At 38.7% G+C, this 18108-nt stretch overlaps 1 protein-coding gene across 1 annotated transcript in view; it reads left to right on the forward strand.

Annotated features, from left to right (window-relative positions):
• The window catches only part of LOC144370385 (transport and Golgi organization protein 1 homolog), an 83275-nt gene that overhangs the window by 29158 nt on the left and 36009 nt on the right, over positions 1–18108 (forward strand). Inside the window, exons 3-6 of the mRNA XM_078031134.1 lie at positions 6173–6306; positions 13573–13659; positions 15400–16114; positions 16385–16588. Coding sequence (XP_077887260.1) covers positions 6173–6306; positions 13573–13659; positions 15400–16114; positions 16385–16588 — 1140 coding nt within the window. The remainder of the gene's footprint in view (positions 1–6172; positions 6307–13572; positions 13660–15399; positions 16115–16384; positions 16589–18108) is intronic.

The following is an 18108-nucleotide window of genomic DNA, read 5'->3' on the forward strand; positions in this document are numbered from 1 at the left end:
TGAGGATGCATGCTGCTGAGAGGTGGACCTTAAATGCCTTGTTCTCATAGCTTATTTCCTCTCAGTACTATTTATATATGGGGGCTTAATAGTTAATATATGTGTTTAGGTTAATAGTGTAGTATATTTATAATATTATTGGAACCATGAGTTTATCCATCAAATCATTTGTTAACTCTCTCATACATTCTAGGCATTTCCCTAGTCACTGATGTAACAGTAGTGAACAAAATAACTAATTTCCTGCTCCTGTTGGAAATTGTGTTTGAGGTTGGGTCAGAGCAGTCAAGTAGATAAACAAATGTAAGGCAAGTGGTAAGAGAAGTCTAAAGTGGTAAGACAAGTCTGAAGAGAAAGAAAGGCAGGGTAATGGGCTTGATAGTCATGACAAGAGGCTATATTTTGTGTAGGATGGCCAGGAAAAGTCTTTATCACATGAAATGCCACTGTTACAGAGACATGATAAAGTGAGGGGGTAGTTAGCTAGTTAGATGATTTGGGCAGTTAAGGTTGAGGCAAAGTTGCAAGTGTAAATGCTCTGAAGCAGGGGTGGGATTGGTGTATTTAAATGGAACTAACAGACAAGAGAAGAATGTTAGGAAATGGGGAGAAGAAGATGAGAGGAGTCACATTGAATAAGAACAGTCCATAATAAGGCAGGGCAATCCATAATAAAGTCATGGCTTTTTTTTTTTTCCTGATACCAGAGATTGAACCCCCAGGGGCACTTAAACACTGAGCAACACCCACAGTCCTTTTTAAAATATTTTATTTAGAGATAGGGTCTCACTGAGTTTCTTAGGGACTCACTACATTTCTGAGGCTGGCTTTGAACTCAGGATCCTCCTGACAGCCTCCTGAGCTGCTGGGATTACAGATGAGTACGACCAGGCCTGGCTAAAGTCATTGCCTTTTATTTGGAAATGGGAAGCTATAGGAAGATTTTGAGCAGAGAGACACAATCAAATTTATATTGAAGAATATCACTCTAGTTGCCATCAGGACAATAGATATTGGGGAAAATGAGGGCAGAAGCAAGGACAGAAGAAGGCTATGGGAATCATTCAGTTGACTTATGATGTGGGTTTGGCCTGTATATTGGCTTAGCAGATGCAGAGGAGTGGTCAGATTCTGGGCATGTTTCAAATGCTTATTTGGAAAGAAGGAAGTCAGAAAAATAAATAAATAAAATGCTTTATAATTTATATCAAATTCTAGAAAATGCAAAACAATCTATGATGACAGGAGATGTTTGGAGACAGCCCAGAAAAGGAGAGGGGAGGGATTACAAAGAAGGATGAAATACTTTTTTGATTTTGGTGATAGTCTCATGGGTATATTCATGTCAAAACTTATCAAATCGTACACCTTAAATGTGCAATTTATTGTAGGTCAACTATATCTCAATAAAATTATAAAAATAAAGACATAATATTGTCTAATGGACTGGAGTTGGAATGTGAGAGAAAAGAGATCAAAGGTGGTTTGTAAGTTTTGGGCTTTGAGCACCTGGATAATGGGAATTAAATTGTCATTCTTATTTCTGAGATAGGGAAGACTGAAAGCAGATTTTGAGAGAAAAATGAGTTCAGTTTTCAACATGTTGTTAGAGATGCCTACTAGATACATTTTATAACATAATAAATACATGGTAGAAAAGAAATGAAGAATGACTCAGATAGACAGTTTCTCTGTATGATCCACTGGTTCTCTAGAAAGTGCAGAAGTACACTGGACCAACGGGGACCTCTCATGGCCCCTGTAGACAAATGTTTGTGCACACCTTTTTTTCCCATCATTTTCTTTATTTAACATTATGAACATGGTGGAATACATTCTTTTTTCTAAGTTTTAAAGATTCAGTTAATTTGGAGAAACAACTGATGGGTTCATTGTTGGAGGTTGATGAATAACCTTAGCAGAGACTATAGTAACAAGCCCTTGGTCACAGACAAACGAGAATGGCTCCACCCAGGATGGGAGCATTGCAGACACTCTTCCTTGGGCTGGCTAGCTTGTGCCTTTTCCCCCTTAACTGTACATATCAGTAATTCAGCTATATTATGATTTAAATCAGATTTTGCTCCTCTTGTCAGAAAGTACAATTGCTTGTTAGTTGATAGGTTGTGATGAAAAGGAGTCTACTCCTTGGGCTTGATACTTAGCTCCATTACTCACTGGATGTGTGACTGCCTCAATTTACTCTAAAATAAGGATTGGAATAGGACCTACTACTACTGTAAGGTACTATTGTTATGAAGATTAAATGAATTGGTATGTATAAAACCTTCAGAATAACAACTGGACATAAAGAAAGCATTCAAGAAATGTTAGCTACTAGCTTTCTTCTCTGACAATCGGTTTTGTCAGTTGGTTCCCACTAAGTTGTGGACTTTTTTGGACCAGGACCAGATATCTTGTCTTTTGATTTTCATTCACTCCCACACCATGCTAGGGCTTTGTCCAGCGTCTGGCATGAATGGTAGCACAAAATGAGAGTTAAAAATATGCTTTTGAATTAAATAATTTCTTCCCTTACGGATAAAGATAAGAATCTCAAGATCTTAGCCTGAAGACTAATGTCCATCTCTCTGCCCCCACCTGTCCCCGCCTTAAAAAAAAGCAGGCCACTGTCTCCAGTTTACACCCTCACTCACAGTTCCATTCACCTTCCCCTTTCCTAATCAGAGGGATCTTGGGGTGGGGCTTCAAGGAACCTCTAGGAGTTTGAAGGGGAGGGAGCCTGGAACCATAGACTAGCTGTGACAAGTCAGGGGTGGGATTTGGTAGTTCAGAAAAGGAGGTACCAGACCAGGAATGGGGGATGGGAGTGATGGTGGAGTGGGCTAGTTCAGGATGAACCAGAAATGAGACGTTGAGGAAAGCCAGAAAGGACCAGTTGGCAGGGGGGGGATGGGTGGGTGACTACTAGAATCATGTGGAGGGTCGCTTGTGAGGGCACAGAAGCAAAGGCAGGTGATTGGACGAGAAGGAGAGTCCTAGTTGCCAAGGCAGCGACTAGAGGAGAAGGTCTTCAGTTGAGGAGAAGGTCTGGACTAGAGAAGGACGGAGCTCCAGCTCCGTGTGTTCTCCAGTAGAGTCTGTGGACCGACCCCCAGATATCCCTGCTGAAGTGTCACCCGGGAAAGGCTTAAGCCTTCCCGGGCGCCACCCCTCTGCGCTTGGCTACCCACACGCCCCCTGAGCCCCACCTCCTACTCGCCCACAGACGCCCGCCGCAGCCTACTTCACCGGCTCACCCAGGTGACCACAACATGGCTGTGGCGCAGGTGCTGGTCTTCTGGCTGTTCATGGTGCTCTTCTGGCTGTTCGTGCTGCGGCCGAACTGGCGAGTGCCGGGCCAACCGGACCCAAACACCGGCCAGCGCTGGTCGAAACACAAACTCTGTGCAGACGACAAATGCAGCAGTGAGTGCGCAGGCGGGTGGGCAGCCCAGGGTCTCCACTGTGGCTCTTTGGGGCCGCATGGGGCTCCGATCTCCCGGTCCCCAGCCCCGAGGGCTGGGTGAGGGGGGTCGCAGGATGACGGGTGGGGAGCAGGAGTGACAGAGCCTCGGGACCCTGCGTGTGTCCCCTCTGGCTCTGCTGGCGCCCCAGCCAGCCTGCTCGGGTTGTGGGGGGCTTCGACTCCCACTTGTTGCCAGCGTTTTATTTTTCTCTACTGACTGAGGCGGGGGTTGGGAAACACGATTCCCCAGGGACAGCTCTCAGTTTATTCCCTTCCAGGATTCGACTAGGATCTCAGTGGGTGATGGGGTTGTGCCCACGCTGTAGCAGAGCGCTTTTCTGCCCCCTCTACAGGGACCTGGGCCGGTGCAGTATCAGGGCAGATGCTCTCCAGGGCTCGGTGGCCCTAATTCCCGCGGCAGGTTGATGGTGGGGCTCCTTGGGAAAGGCTCACTGGCCCCTTTGTCCTTTTGCTGCACTGGGGATTGGGCTGGTTTTGCCTTTTAACAGGGACTAGAGTTTAGGCTTGGGAAGAGCACCGAGTCCAGGCACGCAATGTGTTCCGAGGTCTCGGCCCCGACTCTGCTTCAATCCTGTCATTTCTGTGCATAGAAGCCTCCCTTCATATTTGAGGTAGGGTAGCAGGTGGGCCAATAATCTTTTGCTTTTGAAAGAGGCCAAGGATCTGCACCAGCCACCTGGGAACTGCAGCCTCTTCTGTGCGCAGGAATCGGACAGAATTGCTTCCCAGTCCTGGATTGGAGGTGGGCAGTGGGGAGGATGTAGCCATTCAGATTCAGATGAAGAGGTTTGTTTCAATAACAATAATAAATACTCCAAGATTTTTATAAGCCAATTCAGTTTTAGACTCAGTCACTAGTGTTGTTGGAACCTCTTTCCTCTATATATTTACTGGCCCAGAATACTTCTTATGGACTCCCGCTTGGTTTCTAGTAACCTTGCAACTTGATGACCGTGTTGTCCATAAATTGTAAGCAGTACATATTTTAAAATATTCATGCTAAAAAGGCCAAGAAGTTTACCATTGAGCTCTTTATGCCTAAATTGGTGTTACCAAAACCAAATTTTGTAATTTGAATTGTTTGTTCCACTCCAATAAAGAAAAAAGATGTCTCCAATATATGTTAAGAAGTTCCTAGAGGTAACCCTAAGGCTGGAATAAATAAACACTCAGAGAAGCAAAGCAGCTGCCATGATATTTTCTTTCATTTTTGCTATTCTTTGCTATTGAGCGCTATCCTACGTGGGATACCTGGACAATCTCATCACTGATGCTTCGTCAGTACTAAGACATGGTGTTGGTTAGGTTCAGTGGGGTAACATAACTTGAGAAATGGCCTGTGTCCAAACAGATGTGACCAAAAACAACAGGTGGGTCTGTGTTGTGTTGTAGGAAGTAGTGAGGTGTGTATGTAAGGTGTCCTTGTGTGCCTTCCAAATAAGTGCTCCAAAAAAAAAAAAAAACTTAATAGGTGCTCCATAGTATGCATTATGTTGTCACCTAATATATTACTGATTTATAAATCCTCTATGACCTAAGGGGGAACAAGAGAAACATTGCCATTTCCACTTGTGATGAGAATTCCCCACCTTAAAGTGTCTCTCACCTTCTACTTGGCCTCTTAATTATATATGAATTAGGATGCTGACAGTTCTGAAAATAGTCCTATTTTAGCTTCAAAAAAACAAGTTACCCTCTCCAAATCTGTGTTTGTTCCTCAGACATATATTTTTATAAAACATTCTTGTGTATTTTACTGCTAATTGGCTTTTAGAAAAAGTGTTATTTCCATTTCTTTGTGCTTTTTACATACATCTATTGTCCATTTCATCTTAAATCAGAAACTGTCTATTTGGTCAACCAAAAGAAAAATGTTGCTTCTACCAGTTTCTAGATCAATTGTGATCCTAGTCCTGCATTTTAAGCATGAAGGTATTGCCTGACCTTTTCTCATGGTTAAACTTGTTCCTTGTCAGATAGGATACCCACTTTTGATTTTGTTTATTAAAAAAAATACGAATGAGGATGTTTTGAAACAATCTTAATGTTGGATATAGTCAACAATATTTGCTCAGAGAAAATATATTTCCTGGTTATTTACCCAGATCCTGAACTCAGAGACAGCAACTCTGCTGCAAATGAAATTGACAGTGTTTACGGCTGCATGGTAGCACTTGCAGCCACTTAAAGGTAATGTCTTTTAGCAGTTAGTTCAAGTTAATTAACCCCTTGGGGGTTCCTGGATATTCTAACCTCTTCCCTATTACCTCTGCATGAAGCCATACTTAAGCCTGTCCATGTCTACACTTGGATTTACATATTTGCAAAATGAAGCTTTCTATGATTATGAAACAGAAAAAAATTGAGGCCTGCAAGAACCAAGAGTTTCACTGAAACCAGCTATGGTTGGTGGTAGCCACTTTGCTTTTTATTTCTCAGCACAGAGAAAAATAGAGAAGCTTCCTTTTCCCTCGTCTAATTGCAGGGAATATTGTATTTTATAGCAATAAAATCTAAGGATTTTAGATACTTTGAGCAGGTGAATTAAAAGTGATTCCAGAGAGTACTGGAAAAACTTGATTTTTGTTCATAGTGGGATTCATATTTCCTGATGAGTCAATATGGACTGTGAAAAATCAAATCCTAATGTTTGTTTTTTCTTTTTTCAATGTTCATATACAGTGTTAATGTATCGAGGTGAAGCTGTTGAAGATTTCACAGGACCAGATTGTCGTTTTGTAAATTTTAAAAAAGGTGACCCTGTATTTGTCTACTATAAACTTGCAGAGGTATCACCAGAACTTTGGGCCGGAAGTGTAAGTAAAAGTTTGACAGGTGTTATATTCTTACTTTTGATGGGTAGCAGTGTAGATTTAAATGACTGATTTCTTGGGGTCTTTGTAGAGTTAACCTGACCTCTTTGCCAGGCCCTGTGCTCCTAACACACCTTAGGCCTGGCACAGCATAGAAAGTCAGGAGACTTTCTGAAACAGAACTGAACTGGTTGTGGTTGCTACCCCTCACATCAAGTTCCAGAAGGCTCTACACATCATAAAGGTCGTCATGGTGAAAACCTGACAATTCTTAGCTTTGCTGCTTCAAAAGTGAAGGATTCATGGACATTAGAGTTAATCCTGTAAATTAAGTCTGAGATAGTAACTCAGGCATGCATATTTAAAGTTGATTTTTTTGTGTATTTTACCTAATCATTTGTGCTGTTTTTACTCTAAAAAAGCAGAATACTATGTTCATTGTGTGCTTTTTTCCCCCCTTTTTTTCTTTTTTGCAACTTCTGGGTCATCCATTTCCTGCTTTTCCTATATTCTATGCCTGAAGGTTCCCCCAGGGGTTCTACTTCCAGCCAGTTGTATGGATCTTCTGATGAAAGACATGACATTGTTTATATCATGCTTTGATATTTTAAATGGGGAGATTCACTAGGAGTGTCCTCCTAGTGGCTTATGAGTATTGTCCTTTTCATTTAAAAAAATGTGATATGTGGATTGTTTACGTAAAATAGTAGCAAGGGTCTTTGATGACTGTAGGAATGTTCCAGTTTAGAGACATTCCGGGTTGCATCCTTGAAAGTTCTCACCATAAATAAAACACCACACAGCAGAAAATAAGACAGAAAATAAGAGTAATCCCTATGGAAAACTAGTTTCATTTTGTTGCCATTTCTGACTCTTAGGGAATGATCTTGAAACATGGTGCCTCTAGGTACAAACTTTATATTTAGACAGAGTCCCAGTTGCAGTACTCCATATAAAGAACCATCTATTGTTTCTTTCAAGTATACCAAATAGGATTGGTAACCTTTAAACTTGGAACTGTTTTTCCATGTACCTAAGTGGCATTTTTCATGTAGTAGTCGTCTTTCTTTCCTTCTTTGAGCTTTTGGATAAATGGGCTTGATTTGCATTGTCTCCTCTCACATTGTAGCCTGTTAACTCTGTTCATCCCTAGGACTCTTGCCATTCTGGGTGGCAGCACTCATCCTGTCTTCCTGAGGAGCCCTGCTTTCAGCACCTGACCAGAAAGGATCTTTGCCGACTGATGAGTGTTTGGGTGGCACCTTGTTTGCATTGCTCCTCTGGCATTCATTTGTCTTCTTTGCCTTCAGTCAGGTTGTGTTTTATCTTAGCTCCATATAAAATGAAAAACTCAGTTAGGCAAGGACCCCTGTCTAATCCATCTTCCTTTCGAACATTTCCTTTCAGGGCAGTGGCACTTAAGTACATTTGTTCTGATAGTAGCTTATGCAGAATTTGTTCTCTTGTGGCAGTTCTTGGCTCCCCACCCACAAATCAAATCAATAGCACCTTGGCAGGGATGATGTATGGAAGCAAAATTAGATATAAAAATTATTTCCAGTCATGAGCCTCTATGATTCTGCATCATTTTTTTTTTCATATCACAAGAAATGGGATACCACCCAGTGTGTAATTATGGAGCTTTATATAATCTATGGTCTCATTTGACACAGATTAAGAAGAGATAAATGTGTTCCCTTTCTCCATACATCTCTGGTTTCTTTCCCTTTTCCAAATTTAACCTTAATAGAATTTTCATCAGAAGGGAAAAGTGTATTTCCCCTCAGACTCACCTCTCATGTCATAAGTGTTATACTTAAGAAATTAAAAACTCTTTAGTTTTCAAAATGATTCTCCTTTTGAGTTTTCAGTTTTCATTCTGCAATGTTGTTGGTTTTCTAGAGTCTCAGACTTTATCTGCAGTGATGAAACTTTTAATTGCTCCATCTTATCTAATCTTCATGGCAGTATTCTACCACTAATACTGGTTCTCAGATGGTTTCTAGATATAACAAGAACATTCATGAATGGGGATATTTTAGAGGTAGTGATAAGATGCCTTTTTTAATTTTCTTTTTTGGGCATTTGATTTGCCTATCAGTTTCCTTTAATTATTGGCAAGAATCTTCTGTTCCTTTTAGTCAGTAGTTAGTAATAGGAGTGTCTTTCTCAAGGGGAACTTTATATACCTTTTGTACACTTTATGTAACTTCATATAATTTAAATGTTGGTGCTGAAAATAAATGGGGTTCTTTTCTGCAGAGGATTTATTTTGGGTGAAACTGAAGCTTGATATGTGGTTTCATATGCATTATATTGTAATTTTATTTTCTTCCCTGCTGAGTGCCATTGTCAAGTAGGAATGACGCTTCAAATTTTCCTTGCCAGCGTACCCCATGTTAAATGGATTTCGCTGTTGACATTGCATGTAAGATGACCTTGCTCAAGGACCAAGGCGGATCCTGGTTTAGAGCTGATCAGGTTTGAGGAAGTATCCCACTCCTTAGGGTGTTTCCGGTTTAAGACAAAAGGAGTTTTAGGGAAGTTGGAGGTTGAAGATTATTGCTGCTGGGAGTAGGGCGTGCCTGCAGCCTGAGTTCCCGCTGAGTTCTCCTGGAGAAAAAGTTTTTAGGAGGTGAATTGTTTGGGAGATTGGATTGCCCCTGAACCTGTGTGGAGGCGGTGTGAGTCGGGAATAAAGAATTGCTGTTTGAATCTACAAGGCTATGAGTGCCTCCTGATTCTGTGCCCAGCCAAGACTGCAGCATTAATTTTCTCCCCCCTTCTGATTAATTAAACAACAAGCAATGTGGCTAAAGGACCGTGCCTGGTAGGTTGTCCAATTCAACATATGGTTCTTACCTGTCATGGGAGAACTGACCTTTAGACGTCAGTTTCCTGTCTTGGGTTGAATCCACTGCAACCAGATCAACCCGTCACTGACTACCGGTCCAGCATTCAGCCATGCTTGTGGATAGGCCTTAAGCACCAGTGTGTGTGGGGGGGTGAGGTTCTTGCCTCACCTCTGTTGGCCCCCAAATTTAACCTTGGTGCCAGTGGGGGGGTGAGGTTCTTGCCTCACCTCTATTGGCCCCCAAATTTTAGACCATCACTAGTAGAAGGGAGGAGGATACAGAAATGCCACGACACCAAGCCAATTGACGGCTCCTTTGGAAAAATTATGTCACTGGTGACACCACCAGCAAAGATGCCAGCATTACCACAATTAACATGGGGTGCGCTGGCAAGGAAATTGCATCACTGGTGACACCATCAGCAAGGATATGCCAGCAGTACCACAATTCGCTGTACCAGACGATAGTTCACAATGCATGCAACTCATATATAGTCCAAGCAAGTTCTGCAAGCAGTTCAAATCGGAGGAATCTATCAATATGTCCATTTCCTCCCAAAGTAAATCAAGTCCTTGATTGAGCATTACTTGTTGATTTATATTCATTGATGCATCAGTTTATACAGTTTACTGTGATAGCTATCATAGAAGCTGTAGTTTGGTTTTCTTAGTCTTCACTGGCACTGGGATGGAGATGGGAATTCTGGCAATGATGTTAAAGAGACATTATCCTGAACAGAATTATTAAATATAATGAAAACGAAAAGTGAAAGTAAACAAACAGATCTGTTAATCACCTTTAAAAACAATAGTAAGCAAACAGATCTGTTAACCACCTTTGAAAACAATCATTAACAGCTGTTTACCTAATTTAGATTAAACCACTTAAATCACGTGAATAAAAAAAAAAGAAAATTCGGATCCATTTTTTCATGAGCGCTCCTCATATAAAAATATGGACATACACACATACTGACATGCAACACAAAACAGTGCACTCATAACATACAACACATAAGACAATAATAACAGCCTTGTAGCTTTACCTAGGTAAAATCTCCATTGCAATGTTTAAAAACTCCACAGTCAAAAAATAAAACACAGTCAAAAAACAAAGCTGATCAGAAAAACATTAACCTAGGTTTGTATGAGCTCAAAAAATAAAATAGAACTTTATGATGTGGGAAAAATGCAATAATAAAATAGATATTGAAAAAAGGCACCGTGGTTAATCACTGTCGCAGATGTAAGAATAGCCAGGCTGGAGCTCTGGATATCAGCTGTTATGGATTTGAGTCAAATTATCTTCTTTTTGGTCTGTAGAAATTGTTTTAGTTAGTGTCTCTGGAATCTAAATCGGCTGCTGTTCTCGCTGTGGAAACACAAAAACAGAACCCCGACTCCAGACAAACACTGGGTCAGGAGCTTTCCAATGTCCTGTTAGAATATCTTTCCAAAGTACCTTAGGCTTATGTACATTTTTTGGATACATATGTCTTTCCGCAGCATTAAGTCCTGATGAATCCAAATTTAAAAAGTTTAGAGTAAAAAAAGGGTTATTTTAAGTTTATCTTTGGGGGATATATACCCCTTTAAGATCCTTTTAAATTTAAGTCTTTCAAAAGCATTTTGCCTTAGTTTTTAGAATTACTTTAGTCCTTTTAATTTTTAGATGTGGTTTGAAACCATAGTTGTCTTAGCCCTTTGTATTTTCTATCTGATATACCTTTACTTGACATTTTTAACCATTTTCTATCTTATTTCTATCTTCTAGTTTTCTTCTAAGGTTTTTATATTTACACTTAGTTGCTTTCTTCTCTCCTAGTTTTCTTTCGTTTCCTATTTTGTGGGTATAAAATTCTTGTCTTTCTACATCTTTTTATCTTCCTATATCTTTATCTTTCTACATCTTCTCTCTTTTTTTTTTACCTTTTTGTACTTCTGTTTTTGAAGTTTTCCACTTCAAATTTTTAATCTTCTTTATCTAAATCTTTTATCTTATTATCTTCCCATTTTCATGGGTTATATATTTTTTTTTACTCCATCATGAAGGCATCTTAACCACCTTCAATTTAACCTTTTAAAGCTTTTTGCAATGTACTTAGACATTTTACAACATTTTACTTTACCAAACAAAGATTATCTCATCTCCCTCTTTTTAGTTTAATAAGTACATTTTAATAGTTTGATGAGTAAAGCAATCTTTTTTCCCGCCATGAAGGTATCTCAACAACCTTCAATTTAACCTTTTAAAGCATTTCCTTTATCATCTATACTGTACTTTTAAATGTACTTTTTCACCACCTACAGCTTCACTCTTTTAAACGAGGCTTAGATTTTGTTTAAATCGCTTAATATTAGTTTATATGGCTGCCCTTCAACCAAAGGCTCTTTTTTACTCCATTAAGAAGCTTTGTCTCAATCTGCCATGTACAAATACCTTTTTTTCTTTCTACCTTTCTCAAGCTTTTAAATTAAATCTAGTTTCCTCAAAATCTTTTTAAATGGCATTTTACAACTTTTCACTTTACCACACAGAGATTATCTCAACTAGAAACATTTCTTTTTCCTTTAACCTTTTATATTAAAATATATTTCCACATCTTGAATCTTTTTATATCTCTTTTTTAACCATTAACCCTTTTTATAAATTCACATTCTAAAACAACCCTTATAAAATTACTCCACTTTAATAAGATGAAATACTTTCATGTTTTTTAAGGTACTGTTATACTGTAATTGAAACCCAGCTGAAACTTCTTATACTCTCTGTATATAAATTACACATGATAGAATCTTAACACTTAGTAACCTTGTTTCAGCAAAGACACAGACCAAAGCAATATTAAACATTTTTCCATTTGCCAATTTATGAAAACACACATAATGTTTAAATATATTACCTTATGGAACTTAATAAGTAAAGAGTACTTGATTTCATATTTAGTGGTTGATATTTTAACATTTTAGCTTTGTAAATGAATTAGCTGTCTGTAAAAACCAAGACAAGTATAGTGAACAGAACTAGCCATCTCTTTCTTGTTGAAGAAAAATCCTTCTACAGGATACCATAATGGTCCCATTGATACACTTAATAACTCATCTTTATAAAGCCATGGGCTACATTTTTGTATTGTATCAACATATGCCATAGTTTTTCTTGGTCTTACTGGGGTATCTCCTTCCTCTAACAATTTTTCTTCCTCGGAGGCGAACAACTTCAAACCTTGAGTCAAGCATTTTCCTTAGTTTGCCTGAGAAAGTTCTAGGAACAGGCCACTTGAAATGAAAAAAAAAAATAAATCAAAACAAGAACACATTGTTTTTTGAAATGGTCACCCATTTTTTTGCTCTCCTTCAGGAGCGAGCAAATTCACTTACCCCCAAGCTTCAGACATCCCACGTACGGGCCACCATAATGCCGCAGTCTTGGCTGGGCACAGAATCAGGAGGCACTCACAGCCTTGTAGATTGAAACAGCAATACTTTATTCCCGACTCACACCACCTCCACACAGGTTCAGGGGCAATCCAATCTCCCAAACAATTCACCTCCTAAAAACTTTTTCTCCAGGAGAACTCAGCGGGAACTCAGGCTGCAGGCACGCCCTACTCCCAGCAGCAATAATCTTCAACCTCCAACTTCCCTAAAACTCCTTTTGTCTTAAACCGGGAACACCCTAAGGAGTGGGACACTTCCTCAAACCTGATCAGCTCTAAACCCGGATCTGCCTTGGTCCTTGAGCAAGGTCACCTTACATGCAATGTCAACAGCAAAATCCATTTAACATGGGGTACGCTGGCAAGGAAATTTTGAAGCTTCATTCCTACTTGACAATGGCCCTCAGCACTCCCCAAGTGCTTGTAAAAGTAGATTTGGACAAAGCTAGGAAAGCATATACTATGAATACATCTGCTATAGTGGTAATACATTTTAGAGATTTTTGTATTGTTTTTACTTATTAATTTTTATGACTGTTGTGTATTGGTTAAGAAAGACATAAATATTGGTTTATGAGCAATGCTACAAAATGTACAGGTAAATTCTTGCTAGAGGTTATTTGGAATTGCATTTATAACCAGCTTTGATTTACATAGTTTTAACCATATAGTATCCAATAATCTTCTATGCAGATCTTTTATTTACTTCAGAAGTCTTAACTTTATATGCTCTGTGTTGAGAATTAAGCTAAATGTAAAAAAGAAAACTTCAGTGGTTGGAAATGTTGCTTTAATAGTTCTGTACTTAATTTTTATTTGAAATAATAATCTCAGTGTAATTGTTATAGCAACTTTCTTTCTTGGTTATACCATATATCTATCTATTATGTGTATATTTCCTGCCACTTCTGAGAAATCTCTTATTTATATTCCTTGTACAGAATTTATTTGATATTTGTCTCTTTTGCACTATAGGTTGGCCATATGTTTGGATACTTTCCAAAAGATTTCATCAAGGTAGTTCGTGAACATACTAAAGAAGAGCTACAAATTCCAACAGATGTAAGTTATGGATTTCTTTTTTGTTCTCAATTGTAAACTGGCTTATAAATCCATCAGTTATATTCAGTTAACTGCTTCTGAATGTTTTATAATGTGTTTGGGGGGCAATCTAACATTTGTGTGTCAGATTTTCATTTGAAATCAGACTACCTGTAAAAAAAAAAGTTTGAAAGGCATTCTAGGGTGATTATATTATAATCTGAGATTTGTCTAATATATTGAAACAGATATTCTAAGAGGCAAATAATTTCATTTTACAGGCAAAACTCATTGGATAGTTATTAGACATTTTAAGTATATTTAGGTTAAATTAATAAACTCTAACTTTTATACTAGGCTAGAAATATGTACTTACAAAGGTTTTCTTATTCTTAGTCATATACGGGATCATAGTCATGTTATAGATTTGGAAAAGGGGACCTGAGCATTTCAGGTGATGTTCAGTCTCAGATCTTTTAAGGCCCCAACTGCTCCCTTTATACAACATTCCTGTATGGTGCTCTGACTTAAATTGATTTTGTGACTGAAAGGATTTCGTGTTCTAGAATTCTCACTTCAGCTGATTATTTTCTAGAGTTTTAAATTGTATAGTAATTGATGCCCACCAACACTGAAACATCTTTGGGCAGCTCTTTGTAGTGGCTGTAGAATATGCAAACTGCTAGGCTAGGACAGTTCTTAGATTAGATGGACTGAATGGATAAAGTCATCCTGTTTGTTGTTGCTGTTCCTAAAATTTCTTTATAATCTCAGGGGCCATAAAATCAGTTCTGTTGCTTGTTGGACTTCATTGTTGGTAAAGAGAGTTCTTGGGATTTAAGCTGTGACAGCAGTTCACTGATTACAGAGAACTCATTTGTTTTGAACTCTGCCTTCTCATTGTATTTCCCATTACATGCATCCCTCATGGCTTAGAAATGCATGTGATGAGGAGAGGAAATCACTCATCCCTACTACATTGAACTGCCTCCCCCACCCCCGGAACCCCCGCAGAATATTATGAAGATTTAATTAGGAATGGAAATTTTTTAAAAACATGTCCATTCATACTATGGCTCCTTTTATATCAATTTGCTTACTAGTAGCAAGAAGGAAGACTAGATAATATACACATAATCCTGAGAGAGATCTTAGTGACTGTGAAACCCTGATGAAGAGAAAGGTGTATACCTTGTTGAATCTTGTTTTCAGTTTGTTCTTGTGGTAATAATAATGTGAGGAGCCTCCTTAATATCATTCTTTATTCCATCCAATGTACTTGTATCTCAGTAAGATACTTTAAAACTGATTCATTTTTCTCAATGCTGCAGGATCTTCCAGCTTCTCCTGAGCAAATGATTAAGAGTTAAATTTCTGAAACATAGGTGTAGATATTAAGAGCTGGAGGATCCTATAAGTGATACCTTGCCTTTCCCTACTTATGTTCAGAGCAAATTGAGAGAGACCCAAGAGTCAGGCAGTTGGAGACCAAATTGTCACCATTTTTACTCATTATGCTTTTTAAAGAATATGACCCATGTTAAAAAAAGAAAGAAAGAAAGAATAGACTTTCTAACACTGTAGTCTAGAAAAAGACAGATTTACTCAGCCATAGATGGAGTTAGGCAGTGGGGGTTGGAGGAGGGTAATCTGGTTGACCTCAAAGATTCTTTAGAACCAATCCTGAATTTGGGAGCGTGGATGAGTTTGCTTTTGTGATACTTTGTTATTGACACATTAATGGTTTTCTTTTCCTTACAGGAGACAGATTTTGTTTGTTTTGATGTTGGAGGAGATGATTTTGATAATTATAACGTAGAAGAACTTCTAGGATTTTTGGAATTGTATGATTCTGCAAATGAAGATTCTGAGAAAGCTATAGAAAAAGTGGGACAATTTCCTGAAGTCTCCCAGGATGTTGAACCTGAACCTAAACCAGTAGTAGCAAACTCACAACAAATTGAAAGTGCATTCTCAGAAAACACTGTGGATCTTGAGGAACAATTTTTGGCTCAGAAGAACCATCCTCATGCAGATAGTCAAACAGATAATGCTCAGGGTGAACAAACTTCACTTGAACTTTTTGAAGAAATACTACCAGATAAATTGAAAGTGCCAGAAAGTGAAAAAAACAAAACCAGCAACATTTCTCAGACCTCAAACGAACAGGAGAAGACTGATGCTTATAAACTTTTGAAAAAAGAAATCAATCCTTATCTAGAAACCAAAGAAAACAAACAAGAAATGAGTATAATTTGGAAGATTTTAAAGAAAACTGAAACCACAGCCAAAAGGGTAGACATTTCTCAGGTCTCAAACGAACAGGAGAAGACTGATGCTTATAAACTTTTGAAAAAAGAAATCAATCCTTATCTAGAAACCAAAGAAAACAAACAAGAAACGAGTATAATTTGGAAGATTTTAAAGAAAACTGAAACCACAGCCAAAAGGGTAGACATGATGGACAAGGAACAAGGTGATATGGAAATGGGAAAGGTGGAAAGTCCTCTGGCAGATGAGGCTTCTTTATAAATTTGACTGTATAGTTCAGTCATCCTTTAAATGGGATGAAAACAATTAACCCTCCCGTATCCTTGCCCAGTTGTTCTCATGGGCTCATGCCAGGACATGGAGGGCAGTGTTGAGGTATCTGGAACTGTGTGCTGAGAGGGAGTGCTGATCATTGGGCTTAAGTGGGGGTAGATAGTGTCATCCATCTGGCTCAATGCATTCTTCTCCCTTGTAGAGATGCAGCCACCCCATGAAGATGATTTTCCTAAAGAGAACACAAATCGTCTTAATAGAAATCTTCATGAAGAGCCAAACCTCCTGCGTCATCATTTTAATATGAACCATCCTGAAGAGCCCAGCCTCTTGAATCAACCTGTGACTGAGGACATGGGTGTTTCAGAAGTGTCTCAGATCCCAAATACTGAGAAAGTAGACCCAGGTAAAGCTTGCCAATTTTTCTCTACAAAGTAGAGGCATTACCATAATGAAGGCTTTCAAGGATATTTGTTGCCAAAGGTACGAAATAGAGCAGAGAGTGATATAGGTACATGTGAGTTCAAAAAAAAAAAAATCTTAAGTGAGAGAAAAGCAAGAATAAAGATGACTAGAAATCAAAAATAGGCCAGAGACTGTAACTCACCTAAAAGCAAATGTTTAGGTATGACTAGCTTGTGTAAACCATTTACAACTAAAATATTTTTCTTCAAAGGCCTTATGCTCTAAAACTGTAGTTTTCAACCAGACCAACAGCACCAGAAACTCTAGGGGTGGGACCCACAATCTGTGTTTAGCAGGCCTTCCAGGAAAGTCTGGCCTAGTACAAGTTAGCTTGAATAATCACTGTTCATAGTCTCATAAATTCTGTGTTTTTCTTCCCTTTTCTTCTAAATGGAATATAATATAGCTCAAGTCCTGTTTTGACTTGCTTCCTGGACATGGTAATTAAACTTTTTCAAATGCAGTCAATGGTCCAGATCTTTATACTATATACTTACAGCAAACAGTACAGAACTGCAATCGATTTTAGATTGACACTTACGAATACTTCATCATAGTGCACAGTATCCAGTGGGAGATGAGAAACAATTTTTCAAAAAAATCCCCAATAATGGCATCAACAGCATTCTACTTTTGTGTTGCTCACTCTCATTTTATCAGTAAATTAGATGATGACTAATTGTTTATTTTAATCCATCCAGTGTGGTGCTATGAAGCCATAATTACTGTATTTTGTGTTTTTAAAGGTTCTGGTCTGTAAGCATAGCTATAAGCATTATCCTGCACCAGTGCAGGGCTTGGCAGCACTGATCTGAACCTCCCCCCCACCATCTGTACACACAGAGTGTAGGAGAACTCATAGCAAGGGGGGATTCAGTTAATTTGAGAAGGAATAACATATGAGTTCTCCCATTTTCCAGAAGACATTGCATCCATATATGAACACTACTGACTTCTGAACTGTCTTTAACTCTATAAGGTTATGAAAATGAATCACGCACCATTACGATTTGTTATTTTCATGCTCCAAAACTTTCAAGAATAGGGAAAACTTGACTTACAAAATTAAGAATGAATTACTTCCCTGGCCTTTTAAGTTCCACCACAAAATGATGTCAATGACCTTTAATAGGTAAAATCTTCCCAAATGTCATTTAATGTGTCTCAGGTGCTGAGATGCTGAGCCAATGGGGCAGACTTCACCAGCAGTCAAATTCATAGACCAATAGTGAATGGAGGGCCTGGGGTTGTAGCTCAGTGGTAGAGCGCTTGTCTAACATATGAGGCACTGAGTTTGATTCTCAGCACTGCATACAAATAAATAAAATAAAGGTCCATCAAAAACTAAAAAAAAAAAAATTAGGCAAAAGCTTAAAAAAATAGTAGTGAATAGAATCTCAGGGTTGAGAAAGACCTTAGAGGCAACTGGTCCAACTTCTTAATAACTGCATGCTGGACTCC

This window comes from Ictidomys tridecemlineatus, chromosome 14, assembly GCF_052094955.1.
Source record: "Ictidomys tridecemlineatus isolate mIctTri1 chromosome 14, mIctTri1.hap1, whole genome shotgun sequence".
Classification (NCBI taxonomy): domain Eukaryota; kingdom Metazoa; phylum Chordata; class Mammalia; order Rodentia; family Sciuridae; genus Ictidomys; species Ictidomys tridecemlineatus.